Genomic DNA, 20,929 nt, shown 5'->3' with positions numbered 1-20,929 from the left:
TGGGCTCTGTGACTTTTTCAATGATTCCGTCTCTTTCCATTCTGTTAAGTTTGTCTTTTAGTGCCTCTGGTACCCTTCTGGCCGGATAGACGGTTGGTATGGACCCATCTTTTAGATGGATGTTGCATTCCCCTTCAAGTTGACCAATGCCTTGAAAGAGGCTTTTGTACTTCTCGTCTATGCTGGTTTGTTCTGCATTAACATTGAGTACTAGTTTGATGAGGTTCAAGTCTGCTGGATCGATATCCCACTATTGGGGTCGATGCTGAGTCGACCACATAGAATCTGTGAGCACCCCTAGGATACTGTTTGTGGCTACAGGTAAGGTCACAAGTGCCAATGACAGGGATCCTAGCACCACAGTAGCTGGTCAGTTGCTGATTAGTTGATTGCAGATTCTGTTTTGGGTCAAGCTTGTCGAAAATGTTTTTGTGAAGGACATTTGCTTGGGCTCCTGTGTCAATTTTAAAGTTGACTGAAAGCTGGTTGTTTAAGGTCAGTGGGACAAGGGCTTCATCTTTGCCACTACCTTTGTCAATGGCATACAGGAACATTGTTTCTTGATCATTGACTGCCTCTCTGAATGACTAACGATCTTCATCAATGGTGTTTACGTTTTTGTTGCTGCGACAGACCCTTGCAAAATGGTTTGGCTTCTTGCTCTGTGTACATATTTTCCCTTTCGCTGGACATGCATGATTAGTCGAGTAAGATCCACCACAAAAATAGCATTCTCTATGCTTGGTGTGATTATTAACAGTAGCTTTCTGATTTTTGAAGCTATTCTGGCTTGGACCAGGTGTGATTGCATCAACTTCCTGCTTGACAGATATTGGTTTACTACCACTGAATGATTTTAGCTGAGCTTGGGTTGTTTCGTAGGTTCTACATCTTGACACTGCACTCTCAAGAGTTAATGAGTCACCTTCCGCTAGCAGTTTCTCTCAGACAGCTTGGTTTCGAATTCCACAGACAATTTGTAACACAGTGTTTTTCTTTGGGCTTGCATAGTCTTTAAAGTATTTGATAAGGGGTTCAATTGTGTTGGCTTTACTCTTTTCCATTTCGAAAGTATTGAAGATCTCTTGTCCCTTTTCTCCCATCCAGATAAGCAGGTAGGCACACAGAGATTTTTCTGTCTTTTCTGCCAGCGGTCCTATAAGCATCAACCAGGCATGCTGTTCAAATTGATTCCATTCATCTGCCAAGGAGCTGGCATCCCAGTTGATGGATAGCTGTTGGACTTCCATAGTGCTGTTATATTTCAATGCCAAGATCCCACTTCTGACACCATGCAACAATTGTTATTAATGCATTTATTTAACCCAAGCTCCTATAAAGAAAAAGCAATATAAGCAAGCATAGCACACACAGCAAAAATAAACACAAGCACTAGCAAAGCAATTATAATCACTACACATTTGACCATAAGAGTAGGGGGAGAGAGAGAATAAATTGGTGTCTTTGGGAGTGAATTCAGTATTTAAAAAAAACTAAAGTAGTTTTTAGAATCTAATAGTGATACTTTTTTTTTCTTTTATAATGTTTCATTCAGAAGAATGGTAAATTTATACTGTTACTGGAGAAATAGAGGTGTTGCCATTTTAACCCATAAGTTAATGAGGGGTAATACTGTCCCAGCATTATTTTCCACTGTTGGTCCTACCACAAGAACTAGAGGTTATCAGTTGAAACTTGTTAAGCAGCCTACCCTATCCAGAGTCTGTGCTCAGTTCTTTTCTTCAAGAATTATCAACACTTGGAATAAACTCTTTGAAAAAATAACTGTTTCTGCCAAATATGTGGACATCTTTAAATGAAGTCTGGATGCTGAAAGATCCTCCAGAGAGTGTAAACTCAGCTGGGAAGCTATGAATCTGCACAGTGTACCTGGACACTGAAGAATCCTGACTTCAACTCAGAAGCTCTACAAGGAGAAATGTTTAGATTGCTCCAAGCTGCAATTTAACGTTACCCATTTAGTTTTATTGGAATAAATGGAATTGGGATAAAACGTTTTTTTAATGATTTAAAAAATTGTGTAACATAAGAAGGAAACTTGTCAATCTGATTAATTTAAACATCCTGCATCCACATGAAAGGGGAATTCTTATTTTCCTTCATCTTCTGCTAATTACATCCATGCCAGATTTTTCCATAAAAGTCACTATTGACAAGGAACTAAAATTCAGCACTCATGCTGAAAAGTCTGTTGATGGTGCTAGTTCAACTATAGGGCTGATTAAGAGCACTCTTTCTTCTCATTCTGCTAAAATCATCAGATTTCTGCATAAACAACTTGTGCATCCAAAACTTGAAGCAGGAATGTCTCTAGCCTCCCCTTATTTTAAAAGACATAAACATTTTGGAAGATGTGCTGAGACATGCTACCAAAGTGATATCTAGCAAGTGGCTGCTATCCTACCTGACTAGCAAAGCTGAAACTTCCAGTACTTCAATGCAGGAGTAATAGAGGTGATGCCATTCTAGCCTATAAGTTGATGAGGGCTAATACTTTCCCAGCATTATTTCATACTGTTGGTCCTAATTAAAGAATGTTTAATTGTTGCAAAATTTTTCATATTTTATAAGGGAACTTTCTGGGGAAATTTTATTTCAAGGGATGCACCAGCCCTCTTTTTTTAAATGTCTTTGATTTCTAATGTTTAACATGAGCTTTTTTTGATTTTTTTTTTTAAAGGAGTCACCCTTTAATATTTATCTTAAATGCCTAGTCCAAACATAGAAGGGAAGATAGTGCCCTCAATTTCTATCAGTAATAAATTAACACTATGCTGATGATTCAAGGCTTTTTGGACCAGCTTTATCATGCTAAGATCATGCCCTTCCACTAAATAATCTTAGACTGCTTAATCAATGGACTGTAGCTTGGCAACTTGAATCGAATGTTGCTAAGTACCATGTTATTCACTTTGGCTAAACAAATCCTTGTTGTTCTTATTTTCTCTCATGTCACTCAATATCCTCTATAAATAACGAGTGAATTACCATTAATATTGAAAATTCAGTAACCATGCTAAGTATTCTGCTGTTGGTGCTAGTTCAACTCTGGGACTGATTAAGCATACCCTTTCCACTAATTCCCCAAAAAGAAAGCAGAAGCATGCCAACAAAGTGATATTTAGACTTGCAGATGTTTTCCTACCCTGCAAGACTAGCTAAGCTGAAACTCCCAAAACTTGTATTTTGGAGATATAGCAGTAATTCCATTATAATCTATAAGTCAATGAAGGCTAATAATCTTCCAGCATTATTTCCTATTGTTGGTCCTAATTTAAAAACCATAGGTCAATGGCTGAAACCTGTTAAGAAGAGTAACTGATGAACCTGTCAATATTTAAACAGAGGCTGGATTCTGAGTGGTCTAGGAAGCTACTGATCACTAAACTACAATGGAACAAACTTCAAACATCAATTCTGAAGCTTCACATGGAAAATCGCTAGATTGCTCCAAGCTGCAATTTAAAGTAATTATATTTATCTAAAGGGTACCTTACTGATCATTAGCTGGGTCTGAAAATACAGTTTTGAGGCATCAACTACCTATCCATTGAACTTCCCCCTTTGAAATAAGTTTACAACTCTATTTTACTGTTAGAAAACTAAATACCTTTCGTTGCAGCATGGAGCAATCAAAGGATTTTTCCTTGTGAAGCTCCAGAGTTGATTATTGAAGTCGTTTTCTTTGTTATTTGGTGACCAGGTGCATTTGGATGATCAGTAGCATGCTGAGTGGTCCCCAAGGACCACTCAGCATGCAGCCTTTTTTTTTTTTTTATAAAAATGTCAACAGACTCGGAAGTAATTTTGTCTTCAGAGAGTATGATCTTATTATTGACAATTCTTGAAGAAAATAATTGTATGGACTCAGGTTAGGGTAGACACCTTAACAAGTTTCAGGTTGCAGGACAGCACCTCTAGTTCTTGGATTAGGACAAACAGTAGAAAATATTGCTGGGAGGGTGTTGACCTTCATTAGCTTATGTGTTAAAATGACATCACCTCTGTTTCACCTGTGTACTTCTATTTCTCCTGTACTGGGAGGTTCAGTTTAGCTAGTCTTGCAGGGTAAGAAAGCTCTTGCATCCAAGATATCATTGTGGTAGCATGTCTTTCAAAACCTTCATGTCTTCTTTAAAATACAGGGACACTAGAGGCATTCCAACTTTGAGCTTAGATCAAGCTTGTTTATTTGTACTGTCCTGTAGCTATGTGAATGACATCATTTTATGAAGATTCAAGAATCTTCAAAGTAAATTGGGTAAAATTAGAGAAAAAATTGAAACTAATAGTCTAATTTGTATCCAATAAAGAATTTAAAATCGAATACGATTGTTGGCTGGTAACACCACTTACTTCTAGCTAGTCTTTTTAGTGTTGAAAGTCATATTTCAACTCTACTTATTTTTACTCCTTATTTAGATTATTTGCAATCTATCTTCTGTAACCAATGTCATCTGATGCACTTAACACTGTTTGTTTTTCACTCTGTCTATTTCTAAATGCCCTTCTATTTTGTTTTGAACTAATTGTTTTTTCTTTTATTACTTCTGTTAACCTTTCATCACAACAGATCCAGTATGGACCTTAATTTTGGCGTAAAGTGCAAATTATGGTAACATCATCTTCAAAAAAATATCATCCAGAGATCGAATATACCTCCCTACAATTTTTGGAACTGGAACTGGAATCACGCTGCAGGAATGCACTGCAGGGCCGACGCAGGGACCTTAGTAGTCAAGAAGCGTCGTTAATTCTTAAATAATAATAATAAAAAAATCATTTTAGAAAGTACTGAATGATACAAATTTGTTGGCTATACTTGCTGTAATATTTTTTGTTGAGATTTTGTCTTTGGTTTCTGTTCTTTTGCAGAAATTGTACATCCACTTGCAGTTTGTTCTTTTTGTCATTTTGAAAGCAGCTTATATTCAGTTGCAGGATTTTTCAGCCTCAGTTCCAACCAGTGTTTATAAACATTATCTATCAGGTTTTTTGGGAAACCTCAAAGCTGTTGCTTCAACTTTGCCAACCCTAACCCTAGAGTTTAACGAAATTACGTCACTGCCTTTACTCAATTTTCTTTGTCAACATAATGAATCCCAGCATCAATCTTTGGGAGCACTCCCTGTAGTTATCTTATATTGTAATATTAGACCAGTCTTGGAATTCTGTTGGAAAAAACTCTTATAACAGAAAAAAAGATATCTAAGGGACAAATGATTTTTTTAAGGTTTTCTTATTTCCTTTCAAACTACTTATGAGAGATAATGGGGAAATCAGAAAGAGAAATATTATGCAAGACGCTAAGATAATGTCTAACAATGGATTATAGAAGTGTGACTTTTGCAGAATGCTTATAAAAACAATGCAGCACTAGAAGGGTTCACATCCATTATAGGATACATCTGTTCTCCCGTTGTGGCAAAAGAGTTGTGTATATTCCATCCAGATGAGAATCTAGTTTCTTATTGCCTTGTTTCAAGAGCCCTAATTGAATTTCATTGTAATTATTCAATCAAAAAGTGGTCAATAAAATGCTCTTAAAAAGTCAATTATATAATCAATTATATATGTATGACAAGGAGAGGTCAGTTTAGATCAAATGTTCCCCCTCCCCATAACCTGGCGCTAGTGTAATTATAATTGTCTTTTATTCACATTACAAATTGAAACTGATTTTTGTATTATTTTCAGGCCAACAAAGACCTAGTATAATTTTTATGCAAAATGTCTGAACCAGAGAAAAAGCAGTCAAAACTGGGAATTGATGGAACTTTCAAAAGTTATGATGATTTATTGAAGAAAATCCTCGAGTATAAGAATAATCAGCTCAGGGCCCTTTATGAAGCACACATTAAGTCACATTCTAAGTTATTTTATTTGGAAAATGAAGGTGACTTTCTACAGTTTTTTGAATGGTCTAAAGAACCAAACAAAGACCTCCAGACATACCTTGACAAACAATCTCTGCCAGCACTTCAAAAGCCCAAAGGTCTTCAGACTGAGCAAGAAGTGACACCTGCATCGTTAAAAGTCTCTCTAAAGACTCCAGGACATTCTGGTCCTGGTAGGCCATCTGTTCTTACATCTGATCAGCTTGCAGAAAGGGCTAAACATGAAGCTGTTATTTTCCTAAGAATTGTTGAGCTTCAAAGAGAAGGGCTATGGAGTGAGAAACGTTTACCTAAGGTAGCTGAGCCCCAGAGATTAAAAACACACTGGGATTATTGAAGAAGTTCATTGGCTTGCAGCTGATTTTGTCCAAGAAAGGAAATGGAAGTTAGCTGCAGCCAGAAAATGTGCAAGAATGATTCAAAATTTTCAGGTGAAAGAACAGGCTGCATTAAAAGCTGAGAAAGAGCAAGAAACTAAGCTGAGAAAAATAGCTTCATTTGTTGCAAGAGAAGATAGACAGTTTTGGAAAAATGTTGAGAAAGTCTCAGAATACAAGCAGAATCTGTTGCTTGAAGAATAGCAAAAGGAAATGTCAAATCAGCAGTTAAACTTGATTGTACAGCAAACTGAAGAATTTTCTTCTCCATTGGCTGAAACAATGAAAGGCAAAGTTCAAGAAACACCTCCATCTTCAAAAAGAGAATCTAACATTGAATTTGAGCCTGAAGATGGCTCCACTGATGATAAAGAGACTACTGATAAAGAAGAAAAAGATATGAACATTTCAAGTGTAGCTGAGGAAATTGACTATTTAAAAAAAGAATCTGAAATACCCCTTGAAGATCTGTTAAATTTATTACCACCTGGATATCTTGATCATAAAATTGAAACACCATTTGACAGTGGTAGTGACATTGAAGCAGATGAAAGCTCTGATGATGATGAGTCCACTTTAGATGAATAAGAAGAAAATGAACCAGTGGTTGATCTTAAAGATGAAATTGAAGAGTTGGAAGCTGAACAACACCTTCCCATAGAAGATCTTCTTAAGAGATACAGTGATATTAATAGTGACGAGTTTCAAAAGGCAGACATCAGTGCTCTTATTAGTGCTGATGAAAGTGAACCAGAAATGAGTGATTCAGATAGTGAATCTAAACTAGTGGAGGGACTGATAAATGAAACTCCAGAAACGGAAATTGAAAGCAAAGATGTTGGCCTTGAAGCTATGCTTGGTATCAATGACACTGATGATAGTTCAAACACTGATGATAGTGCAAACACTGATGATAGTGCAAACACTGATGATAGTGCAAACACTGATGATAGTGCAAACACTGATGATAGTGCAAACACGGATGATAGTGCAAACACTGATGATAGTGCAAAGGAGAGAAGGACTAAGTTATCAGAGGCTCTTGAACTTCCTGAAGCTTTCCAGCCAAAAGGAAACACTTTAGCTTTTGATGAGGTTTGTTTTGAAATTTATCTGTTACTTTGTGTTTCACTTTTGCTTTGAACTAAAAACCAATTGTAACTTGAACTAACTAGCTATTCATGTTACAAAATAAACTAGCTGCTCCAGTTGAATAAGTAAAAGATCCATGTATAGATACTACCAAGACTTACAACCAACCCAAAGTCTAATGTTTTGACTTACAAATTTGTGACAAATTACCTCCTAACAACTCTTGTTTTGGACTTGTGCACTTTTAATTGATGTGAGTAGTATTTCTTTTCTTTTTGCCCTCTTCCCCTACAACTTTACTATTCTATTTTAAACTTTAAAATAAAGAAATGCTGTTACAAACCCTGTCCCCTTAAGAGGAAGGACCAAAAAAAAAAAATTGCACATGTAGGATTTGGTGCTTTGGGGATATACAGTTTTTGAATACTGATATATAGATGTCATGTATTTCGAACGCTTGCCGTCTGGCTGGTTCAGGACTAGCTGGCTCAGGGATGGGGGGAGTCCATCTCAAACCATAAAAAAGACTTGAGTTTCATTTGTGATATATTAGAAACAATACCGAGTGCATTTTTAATATCTCGTTTGCCAAAATATCAGCAGCAAGTAGGGGCGTCCTGAGGGGGGTGCACACCGCCCCTCCATTTTTTTGGCTTTTGTTAAAAATTTTGCCAAATGTGAAAATTTTGGCAGAAATTTTGTAAAATCCGCAGAAATATATGTTACACCTAGGATGGTTGTAGAGGAAACAATTAAAAACGGAACATCTGGGATTTTGATATCTCACTTGAGTGGATTAAGTTGTAAAACTTTTGATTTCTGTTCATTCACTTGTAGACTATTTGACTTGCACTGGTTGATGAATTCTGTGAAGAAAGTCAGGTCAAGTTGCTGCTTTCCTACTTCATTTTCGACTATATATTTGAGAAGTGTAGACAAGTCGTCAACAAACTTGAAATGCTCTTTAAATTCTGCAAGGATGGGGTTGATAACAGCAAGAAATAAAAGAGCCCCTAATTTTGTTCCTTGAGGGCAGCTTTGACTTTCTTGTTCCCCTGTCATTGTGAACTATACTGATTACTGGAATACTTTGATTTACCGCTATAAAGTACATGGTACTCTGCGCTCTTGGACTCTTCAACCTGTGCGCTTTCTGTGTCATTTTGTTTTTTGCTTAAGCCGAACAGTAGGGACATCTTCGTAAGGTTTCTAGTTGGTTTGCAATGAGAATTTCAGATGGCGCTAGTGGTCAGAATTTAAACACTTACTTTTCAGAATGCTTTCAAGGCTAACGTCAGGTTTTTCTGCTGCCGTTTTTAGATAATCACTGCATAAGTTTTTAAAATTATTGTCGCTTTAATATAAGTATATCTGACACACAAACAAGCTAAACTAAAGTAGCATGGTATGCAGGCCTAAACAGTGCAACACCATTTAACAAGATTCATGATTATGCAGAAAATTTGGCATAAATCAGGTAGCGATTCGGTAAAATTTACGAAGATCTCCCTCCCCCTTCCAATGAAATGAGGCTCATGATGCTCCTTCCAGGAAGAAGACGAAAATCCGAATAATAGTATATATTACTTGAACAACAAATTGTCTTTCATTAAAACTTTATCTCTTGATTCTATTTCTTTTAAGTTTAGAGAATATTGATCCTTAATAAATAGTCTGAAAATGAACTTTGGCAACTGCTGAAGCAAAAAAAACAAAAGAGCCATATTATCAGAAAATAATGAAATATTATAAATAGGTATGGTTTGAAAATAATTACACTGCTGCATAAGAGTCTAGCCCCCCTTAATTTCTATTTCCCTTAGCTATCTCCCTTAATTTCTATGCAAAATATATTCTTTCTTGTATTGATGTTCAGCCTGTTGTGTTTTCCACATGGTAATCAGTGTCTTGACTGTAAAGTGTGATGGAAGAGCTATAGGAATGAAAGGCTATATCACTTATGCTATAGTTTGTTCCACTTTGTAATATAACTGCAATTTCAAAGTTCCACTTTGTAATGGAAATGCAGTTTTAAAGTTCCACTTTGTAATTGAGCTGTAATTTTGAAGTTCCACTTTGCATTGGAGCTGCAATTTTTAAGTTCAACATGTGCATTGTTAGATTTAGAGATTTGTCACAACCCTGACAGTGGTAGAACCCATGATTTTTGTTTTCTGAGTGATTAGGGAGGGATTGAAATGCAGAGAAAGCTTTCAGATTCCCAATAGATAGGCTTTTTAGAAAGGAGGGGAGACTCTTTGAAGGCAAAGAGATTTCCAGGGCCTGTCTCACCCACCTTCTGGTGTTGTTATGCATAGGAATGTAATTACTGTCTACACACTATCTTATAAATATTTGTGTAATCTGAGAGGAGGTGTTGCTACTGCTGAGTATACTTTTGTTTGTACTATGAAAATACACTCCTGTACATAAAAATAGGCTGAAGAATAATGTTTCTCATATTGATCTCTCCTAAGAAGTCAGAAAAAATTAGGACTATCAATGCACTATTTGAGGTTTTAACCTATTTGACCTCCCCCTCCCCTAAAGATAATACGATGAACTCCCCCATCCACTAGATGTTGTGTAACACTGTAATGATATATAACTAGTTAGAAGTACTGTATTTATATACTGGTCATTTTAATGTACTCCATGATGTTTTTTTCCATGGTAAAATGCCTTTTTTGCTTGTTTTGCTCTGTAAGGTTGACAAATTAAGCCTGAAGCCCTCGTAAATATTCCTCAAAGTGGCTCGGCAGTTCGCCATATTCATTGTTAATAATTTTGTTCGATTTTAGAATCAAGCCCATATGATGAATAAAAGTAGACCACAAAATTCAGAGGCAAGATTTCGTCTTGAGGCTTTGTCACAATATGGGAGTCTTCAGACATCAAATCCTCTTTCCTGGAACAAGAACTGTGTAACCTGTGAATTTCATTCCAAATTTAGAATCCCAAGCCTTGAAAGTCTATCACTGAGAGTTTTAATTGAATCAGAGGACATATCTTCTCTAGAATCTCTTTTAGAACATATATCTTCTTTAGATTTGCCAGTGGAATTCTATGAGAAATTAATGCAAAATGTTCTTGTCAAAAATCATTCAGTCAAAGATCTACTGAAGATCTGGCCTTCAAAAAGTATTTCTCTTACCTCTGTTTTTCGTGACCATAGGCTACAGTGCTTTAGCTCAATTAATTTTGCCACAAATTTGCTTTAATCTTTCATCAATCTTATTTTAGAAAAAGAAAGTATTCTAGTTAACATTTTGGATATAAGAGGTGTTGTGTTGAATATTGTGGATATTTTTTCATTTTAAAAAAAAATATCGGATATACGCGCTGAAGATGGTGATTTGATTCACCAGATATCGCTGGATCTTTCGTTAAAAAGATCGGAGTTGGGTATTTGGATTTCCGAAGAGTATATGAACCTCAATGCTATACTTTGCAGTGATTTTGTAAGTAAGTTGCAAATAAATCTATGTCATTTAGGATTGGACGACTCCTTTAATGATATATTTACTGGATCTGACATTGTTTACCAAACTCCGTCGTTTAGGGTAACAGAAGATACCTATATACCTATTGGGGTAAAATACTATACTGGACGTGACATTGTTTTCAATAGTCATGGGGTAGCGCATAGGGAGAGGGCAAGTCTCTCAGCAAATGTACTTGAGAGTGTTAATGTACAAACTCAAAACCTTTCAACCATGACAAATATACTTGATGAATTGAAATTTCAGAAATTTCATAATCTTAAGGCTGTAAGTATTGCAAAAAGTTGTATAGACTTTAATAGCTGTCCAGTAACTGCTGATCTGTTTGGCAGATGGATCGCTAGTCTACCGTGTTTGCAGCTGTTAGATTTGTCAAGTAACAAACTACGCGGCTACTTAAACAGTTGGATTTCTAACCTAGAATCAGGCCTGCTATATTTGAATTTAAGCGAATGTGAACTAACTGATGATGACCTGATTCATCTTTCAGAGTCTATACATTCAGAATCTATAATAGCACTTGAAGTTTCTTGGGTCAATTTTCATATCAATCGTTCAACCTATCAAGAAGTTAATTTAGCTGATTTTGTTGCTGTATTTCAGGCACAGATTGTCAGTTTAAAATTAATGGGAATCGAGAAAATGAGTGTAGAAAATTTGATGAATTTTTCTATGGTGCTGCAAAGTTGTTCATATACAAAAAAATATACAAAATAGAAACTTAATTTCGACATTGTAATATGTAGATAAAAAAAATGCAAACAACGCTCTAAGTAGGCGTAAATACTATCATTTAAGAAATTATATTTCGTCTCTAAGAAAAAGAGACCAGTTGATGTAAGATATAAGTTTTGTTTTTTAAACTACTTCAAACAAATAAGTTTCTTAGACGGAAGTTTGTCATTCCAACGGAAATTAAAATTCTGGTGGCATTTTTAAGTGACCGAAAAAATTGAAGGGCAACTAGGTCTCCTCCCACGCTCATTTTTTTCCCAAGGTCACCGGATCAAAATCTTAAGATAGCCATTTTGTTAGTATAATCGAAAAATCTTATTAATATGTTTCTGAGGGCGACTTAATCGCCCACAGTCACCGGGGGAAGGACTGCAAGGTATGAGCTTTGCTCAAATTTACATATAGTATTGATTATTCGGAAGTATACTGATTTTTTCAGGGGGACTTTTCTGGTGGTGGGGGGTTGGGAGATTGGATTACATAAGAGGATCTTTTCATGGAGAAATTTATCACGGGGGAAGAGAATTTCTATGAAGGGGGTGCTGAATTTTACAACATTAGTTAAAAAACAATGAGATATTAAATAATAAAAAAAAGCAGTTGTTTTAACTGGAAGTGAGGAGCAACATTAAAACTTAAAACAAATAGAAATTATTGTATATATGAGGGGGTTCGTCCCCTCCTCAATACCTCACTCTTTACGCTAATTTATTTTTAACAATTTGAAAAAGCTATTTGTTTTAATTAAACAGCATTTGTGATTCAGAAGTCATTGACGAGGGAGTGAATCCTCTCATATAAGTAATGAATATATACAAATATAGAAGTTCGTTACGTAAGTTAATTTGTAAGTTACGTATATTTATTACTAATAAAAACCTTTGTAAATAAAATTAAAAGTTCCAGTGGCCTTTTTAAGTAAGTAAAACTGGAGGGCAAAAAGACCCCCTCCCCTACCCCTTTTTTCTCAAAATCGTCCGATCAATAATTTGAGAAAGCTATTTCGCCAAAATAGTGAAATTAATATGGAAATTTCATTTTAACTGTTCATTTACTGTGAGCCAAAAGCGAAACCTGTATTATTTAAAAATTTTCAGAAATTAAATAAAAAAAAGAAGTATTTTCAACTGAAAGTAAGGAGCAACATTACAATCTTACTTTTTCCGTTTTCATTTACAAGGTAACATAATGCCTCTTGAATTGTTGTTGCTAATTCATTAAACTAAAAGAAAGAAAGAACAATGTACCAAACAATTCTGCAACATGAAATTCAAGGGTGAGACAGACTGACAGTGATCTACAAAAATGTGGAATTTCGCATTTTTTGCCAGAAGACAGATCACGGATGAGTGTTTATTTGTTTTCTTGTTTTTTGTTGTTGTTCTTTTCCTAGGCGTGATCGTATCGACTGAGTGGTCCTAGATTCTTGCGAGAGGGCTCATTTTAACGGAAATTAAAAGTTCTACTGCCCTTTTTAAGTGACCGAAAAAACTGGAGGGCATCTAGGCCCCCTCCCACGCTCATTTTTCCCCAAAGTCACCAGATACAAATTCTGAGATAGCCACTTTATTCACCATAGTCGAAAAACCTAATAACAATGTCTTTAGGGACGACTTACTCCCCTGCAGTCCCCGTTGGAGGGGCTGCAAGTTGAAAATTTTGACCTGTGTTTACACTGGGAAGTGTACAGACGTTTTCAGGGGGCTTTTTTGGATTAGGGAGGGGGGGTTATGTGGGACGATATTTCCATGGAGAGACTTCTCATGGTAAAAGAGAATTTCAATGAAGGGGGCGCAGGGTTTTCTAGCTTTATTTGAAAAAAAAAACAAAGAAAAAATAAATATGAAAAGTTTTTTCTACTGAAAGTAAGGAGCAGCATTAAAACTTTAAACGAACAAAAATTATTACGCATATGAGGGGTTTACTTGCTCATTATACCTCACTCTTTCCACTAAAGTATTTTTAGTAATTTCAACTATTTATTTTACGGCCTTTGTGATTCAGAGGTCATTCTTAAGGAATTGGGACACAATCTAAGCTTTAGTGTAAAGAGCGAGGTATCGACGAGGGTTGAACCACCTCATATACGCAATAAAAACATATGAATACAGAAGTTCGTTACGTAAGTTAATTCGTAAGTTACGCATATTTTTTACCAGTGAAAACGTTTGTTAAAAATTAAAAGTTCTAGTTGCTTTTTTAAGTAATCAAAAACTTGGAGGGCAACTAGGCCTCCTCCTTTGCTTCTTTTTTCTCAAAATCTTCCGATTAATTGCAATTAATTAACAAATATTTTTTGAATTATTTATGTGCGGAGAGCCAAGATCAAAACATGCATTAATTCAAAAACGTCCAGAAATTAAATAAAAAAAAACAAGTTTTTTAACTGAAAGTAAGGAGCGACATTAAAACTTAAAATGAACAGAAATTACTTCGTATATGAAAGGGGCTGCTTCCTTATCAACGCCCCGCTCTTTACGCTAAAGTTTTTTACTGTTTTAAAAAGCAGAGTTAAGAGAAAGAGTCAAACTTTAGCGTAAAGAGCCATTGAGGAGGAAGCAGCCTCGTTTTAAGTTTTAATGTCCCTCCTTGCTTTCAGTTAAAGAAACTTTTTTTTTTCACCTAAAAAGAGCACTTTTATTTAAATTTTTTTCCGATCGAATGAGCTCTCTTCTTGTTTTCTAGGACTATTCGGTGAATTACGATTCCTCGTGGGAAAAAAGGTGACAAAAAAGGCACGCATGCGTGACGTTCATTGTTAAAAAAAAAAAAATTCCGCGCTCATGTAGTAACTTTACACTTACCTTTACAGTAGGATTCTCAAATATCTTGAATTTGATCGTACGATTTTCGTGAATATCACTTGGGTTTTTTAGAATGTCTCTCCCCTGAATGTCACACCAGGCAGATTTCATCGGCCTATTAGATTTTGGTTGATAATTATTCAATCAAACTTTCTGTAAAGAAGTTTTAAAAATAAAAGGCCATATCCGGATAGCCATAGATGATAGACCATCTGTCTAAATTTATTAATTTTCACCAAGTTGATTATTTTAATTCAAAATAATTGTACCCAGTATGTCTTATAAATACGTTTTTTTCAACTTAATATATTTTTGCAAAGTAGGCTGTACAGAAAGTGTGGTTCAATAACGCTTTCAAGGGCCATAAGGAGAGAAAGGTTGAGATTGCCAGGGTAGGTTTTGCGGTCCCGTTCTGTACCCACATTTATTTTTATTGGATAAAGGATGATAAATTGTCCTTTTGTGCTAATTGACTAGGGCTAAACAGAAAATAGGTCGTCCACGGTTGGGGTGGGAGGATTTCGTAAGAAAAGATTTAAGGGAAATGGGAACTTCTTGGGAAGGTATAAAGAGGGAGGACTTGGATAGAATAAGACGGAGGAGGAGCACGCGGAGGAGAAGCTATGTTGGCTTCATGCAGCTTGGTTCTGCGGTGAGTTATTAGCAGTAGGAGTAGTTGTCACGTTCAAAAATAAATCATTTGATATAAAAATTTTTTACCATTCTGCGAATACCCAGGACAAACCCTCCATGCATAATCGTTTAGTCGATAATAACAGTCGAAAAACCTTAATACATTTTTATTGTTTTGGTTTTAAGTAAAGCGTAAACAGCCAAAAAACCATAACATTCGATATAGCCGAAGTCGAGAAACCATAGCCAACAAAATGCCCAAAATAACTCTTACTTTTTTCGCTTTTATGTGAAGCGTAACATAATGCCTCTTGAATTGTTGTTTCTAATTTATTAAACTAAAAATTCATTAAACAACATACCAAACAATAGTGCAAGATGATATTAAAAGAAAGGCTAGACCCACTATTGCGCAAATGTAGCATATTTATCGTCTGAAAAGCGACGCCGCCAACGTGAGTTGGGTCACTAACGTCGTTAAACCTCCGTCTGGACGACAACGGCGCATAATTTCCAAAATGCTAGTGCTCTATTGATTGAACATCTCACATTTTATATCAGATGTGTATTGATACGGGTCAAGTGCCAACCTTATTTGGTTCAGTGTTTACTGCTTATGCCTGAATTAATTAGTAAATGTTTTCTTCACTATAGAATAGACAGTTAGGTTTCCATAAATATTTAAATTGAGGGTTTGCTCACAGTGTAGTCTTCATAGATATGTAGGAAATGAAACTGAAGGAAACCTATATATACTGTTATATGCGAATTAAGCTAGAAAAAGGTTTGATTTTAGTGTTATGTCCCGTGTGGTTGCCCTACAGTCTTACCGGTATCGGTACATTTATGTACAAGTTAAGATAGAAAAAGGTGCTCTAAGCAGGCCAAAAATATATATGCAGTAATATACCAAAGAAGATCTATTTTGCTAGCGCAACGGTTTTAGCAAATAACTACCCTACTTGTTTTTTGTAATCAATGGAGGTAATATCATGTTGGTTCATTAACATGGACAGTTGAAGGAACATCAACATTACTTTACCGATATTTCTCAGCTTCGAAGTTAGAAATCTTATCCTCGTTTTTAGGCATTTTAGAATAAACTTGGGTACCGAAATTACCAAGCTAATGCACTGATTGTTATGACCCTGCTTGATTTTAGTGTTTGTTTCCCGTGTGGTAACCCTACAGTCTTAATGGTATAGGTACATTTATGTACGAGTTAAGATAAAAAAAGGTATTCTAAGTAGGCCCATACATTTGATTCGAGGATGGAGATACGGTTCAATCTTGACTCCCCAAAGTCCTCCCCAAAGACATGGTTAATAGGTTTTCGACTAAACTGAACAGAATTGCTCAAAATTTTGATCTGGGGACTTTAGGGAAAAATGTGCGCGGGAGGAGGCTTAGGTGCCCTCCAATTATTTTGGTCACTTAAAAAGGGCACAAACTTTTAATTTTCGTTAGAATGAGCCCTTTTGCGACAATGAGCCCTGGAAAAAAAAATATAAACTCGCATCCGTGATCTGTCTTCTGTCAAAAAATACGAAATTCCACATTTTTGTAGATAGTAGCTTGAAACTTCTAAAGTAAGGTTCTCTGAATCTGATGATGTGATTTTCGTTAACATTCTATGACTTCTAGGGGGTGTCTCTCCCTATCTTCTCAAATAAGGCAAATTTTCACAGACTTATAACTTTTGATGTGTAGGACTAAACTTGATGAAAATTATATATTTAAAATCAGCATTAAAATGGAATTCTTTTGATGTAACTATTGGTATCCAAAATTCCTATTTTTAGATTTTCGGTTACTATTGAGCCGATTCGCTCCTTACTACAATTCGTTACCACGAACTGTTTGATCTCCTAAACATTCCTTGGCAGTTCCAATTTAAAAATGAAATTTTTTTATTTTAATCGTTTGGGGGAGGGGCGACAGTTTCCCCCCCTGCAGTGACAGCATCCCAACTATTTTATTTGGTTGTAACAGGCTATAATAACCATTAAAGGGCAGATCTACTTCCTTTCTTTGGCTCAAAACAAACTTTAAAAAAGCAACAGAAAGTGGAACAAGAATAATTATTGAAAAGGGATCAATTTGCATTTATGTTTTCTTGTAGCAACACAATAACAGAAAGTGAAGACAATTTTAATAGAGAAAGCACCTCAACTTTGACTAAATTGATTAACAAATGCGATCCAGTTAATGGTTGAGTCTCAGCTTTTGCTCATAATTGTTATGGTCCTCTGAACAAAGAGACTTTATCTCCCCTTAGACTAGCTGAAGAAAATTCGGAAAAGAATCATCAGAAAATATATTTCAAAAACACATTTTAGGCTTGTGTTTTACACAAGTTTCCAATACCCCTTTCCCCATAGATCGTTTTAGGGAAGGCTGATTAAGGGGCACTTGCCCTGGGTGTAAATATAGCAGGGACACACATTCGAAATAAACAATCTGACATATAAAATCATTTTGTAATTTTTGAAATCCTCAATTATTTTACTGCAACTTTCTTGTTTCAATTGAAGAATCATTGCTTTTCAGGAATCGTTCCTAAGGGACTGGGCCAAAAGCAAAACTTTAACACAAAAAAAATTGAGGAAGCGGATGCTCCCTTCATATACGGTATGATTTCTCTTCAATTTAAGTTTTAAAATTGCTCCTCATTTTCAGTAAAAAAAAATTCATTTAATATCTGATTGTTATTCAAATCCAGTCGGGAATTTGGCCTCCCCTCTCCGTAAAAAATTTTCTTGAAGTTTTCGTCCCCTACAAAAACTTCCATAGTGAAAAATTCAATCCTGCTTAAACTATTCCTCTTTTTGAAAAATTCCGTCTAGACCATTCCCTCATCGCTGAAAATGCCCCCAGAAAATTATTCGTATTTTAGTCTATTTTTCGAACGATAGTGTATATTTTTAGTGAATCTTTGATCGTTTTTATAATCATTTCACGATTGGGAATTGACATGAATAATTTCCAACCAGTTGTGTTTGAAAGAATATTTTTACTTGTGTTTGTTTGAATGTGATTTGCTGTCACATTTTGTTTCGTTAATAAAGCTGTTTGAATTGGGAAAAAAATTTTGCTGGTAATTCCTTCTCCCCTCCCTTCATCAAAATCTCTCCCTGGAAAGTTCTCCCCCTTGGAAATGTCTGCCTCTGGCTAGTTACTCTTCAATATGTTTGGTTACTTAGAAAGGGCACTTGGCTGATTTCCGTTTGGATAAGTCCTCTCCCAATTTTCTATGACCATTGGACGATACAATCATCAATGGAAAAAAACAACAAATGAGAAAAAATTCCATTATCTTCTGGGGAAAAAAAAATCAAAATTCTACATTTTTGCTGAGCAGAAAATTGTTCAATAGGCTACTCTTGTATACTGAATCTGACGGAATGATTTTCGTTAGTATCACTTCATTAATTGCGATCAAATTCCTTTTTTTGAATTTTGGTTACTAGTGAATTGTGTTACTCCTTAATAATATATATATATATATATATATATATATATATATATATATATATATATATATATATATATATATATATATATCCATAAATCGACAAGAAAAAATGACGTCATGTTTCAACAACAAACAAGTGAGAAGATGACGTCAGATAAAGCATAAAGAAGATCTCAACGAGAAGATGACGTCATTGAAAGCATAAAACGAGTGGGACCCTTCGATTTATCATATACACACATTTCAGAGTTGGACTGCAAAACATCAATCGTAATTTTTATACTACTGTATTATGAAAACTGAAGGATCAAGTTCTGAAAAGCACTTTAAGTTAGCTGCAGAAGAGCTAAAAGGAGTTGGTAAGGGAGACATGAAAGGTTTCCAGCCTGTGTTGAAGAAAAAAGAGTTTATTTTCCGAATTGGAGCAAGAGGCTATTCAAAAATGAGCCAAAGAAGTTTATATACTGAAAAGAATAAAGTGGCTGATGAGCGTAAAAAAGGGGAATACCTGCCAATATTTGAAAGGGAAGAATATATGGCCCAAGGAAGAAAAACCTTACTTCAAAGGCAAAGATATGAAGAAAAAATTTCAATTCATCCCCGAGACAATGTATACAAGGCAGACAGAAACAAAAATGAAGTTTATTGGCAAAAAGAGAAGAGGTACAACCCTTGCAGTGGTGATAAGGTTGTTACATCTGAAAGGGCTCAACAGCGAAATTTGGCAGCCCTCGAAAGAAAAAGAAGGGCAGCCGAGCCAAAAGGTATAGTACCTGTCTTTCCGGAAGATTTTCAATTTGCAGTCAATATTCCTTTGGTCCTAATGATGTGTACAAATTGATTTTTGAATTGGATGGCTGGTATTTGCGCGGAAATCAAGAAATACCAGATTGGGCTCGTTACAGCTTTCTTTCTTATTGGGCTAAAAATTAATGACTATTATTATTACAAGGAGAAACAGTGACTTGCACTCGACCTGACATAAAGGATCCTGTTGGCTCAGTTTTTATAAAAATAAGCGGCGTGAACCAGCTGGTCAAACAAGACAGTTCCTGCTGCGAATGCTCTTGTACTGGGAGAAATTGGCAGAGCCCTGATTGTTGTTATGCTGCTCTTCAATTATCCAATTTGAGAGGAAAGAGTCCAAAAATTTATACAACTAAAATTATTGGTCAATTCGATTATGAGTTGTAAAATTGTTATAAGTTTCTGGAATTATTATAATAAAAAAAGACAAAAACGACACATTGTGTTTTCTTTAACATACAGAGTAGGGTTATGTACAGTTTCTCTTTCTGGAGGTGGGGTAGGATTAAAATTAGAAGAAGCTAATTTTAGGGTGCCGGTGTTAATAACTACTATTTTGCTAAAAATACAAAATTCCACGTTTTTGTAGATAGGAGCTAGAAACTTCTACAATAGAGTTCTTTTATACGCTGGATTTGATGGTGTGATTTTTATTAATATTCAATGACTTTTAGGGGATGTTTCTCCCTATTTTCTAAAATAAGGCTAGTTTTCCCTGGCTCGTAACTTTTGATGGAATATAGAAGCAGTATTCTCAAAATACTCTACTACCCGATATTTGACCGATATACAAAAATAAAAGTCCACAAGAGTGCTTTTGAAACACTTGGATGCTTTAACCTTTATTTTGGTAAATACGCAAAGAAGAAATTTGTTTTTGACACAGTAATATATAGATCAAAAAAGCAAACAACAGTCTAAGTAGTTGAAAATACTATCATTTAATAAATTATGTTTCGTCTCTACAAAGGAGGCCAATTGTGTTAGGCTATAAGTTTTGTTTTTTAATCTAAATAATAATAAAAAGTTTTGACAGAAGCTAGTACTTTTTTTTAGTGAGGATGAAATTCAAAACCAACATAAATTATTGCTGCACAGTTTATGCAGAATATATTTGCAAAATTGGGTCAAATATACTAAGGCGTGGTATTGCACTGAGTTAGTAGAACTCTGAAAAACTAGCACTTTTCTGAAAACTAACTTTAACAAAAGGATCCGCAGGTGGACCTGAATAACTTAGCAATAAGAACAAGACTGTCACCCTTTTATAACCAAACGCATTGGCCAATTTAACTAAGGAGGCTTGGATCCCAATAAAATTTCTTAAAATTGTTTCTTACATGCCTAATGTGTCTCTGGTGTTTTCTTTTTTCTTTTCTTTTTTTATCGCCACCCGTGCATTTTTTTTTCTTTTTTGTATATTGATTGAAGTAACATAAAAGAAAAAATTTACCTAGAGTTTTTTTTCTTAGACTTCCTGTTGAATTTTTTTTTTAGTCTTTGGACCTGAATAACTTAGCAATAAGAACAAGACTGTCACCCTTTTATAACCAAACGCATTGGCCAATTTAACTAAGGAGGCTTG

General features: G+C 35.3%; 1 protein-coding gene across 1 annotated transcript in view; it reads left to right on the top strand.

The window, feature by feature from the left end:
* The window catches only part of LOC136026476 (dentin sialophosphoprotein-like), a 33,117-nt gene extending 16,719 nt beyond the window's left edge, over window positions 1-16,398 (top strand). The window contains exons 2-3 of the mRNA XM_065703093.1: window positions 5,719-7,390; window positions 10,189-16,398. Coding sequence (XP_065559165.1) covers window positions 7,052-7,390; window positions 10,189-10,608 — 759 coding nt within the window. The 5' untranslated portion in view covers window positions 5,719-7,051 and the 3' untranslated portion in view covers window positions 10,609-16,398. The remainder of the gene's footprint in view (window positions 1-5,718; window positions 7,391-10,188) is intronic.
* The last annotated feature ends 4,531 nt before the right edge of the window (window positions 16,399-20,929 follow it).

This window comes from Artemia franciscana, chromosome 4 (genome assembly GCF_032884065.1).
Source record: "Artemia franciscana chromosome 4, ASM3288406v1, whole genome shotgun sequence".
Classification (NCBI taxonomy): Eukaryota; Metazoa; Arthropoda; class Branchiopoda; order Anostraca; family Artemiidae; genus Artemia; species Artemia franciscana.
This window is presented reverse-complemented; position numbering and strand designations above follow the sequence as displayed.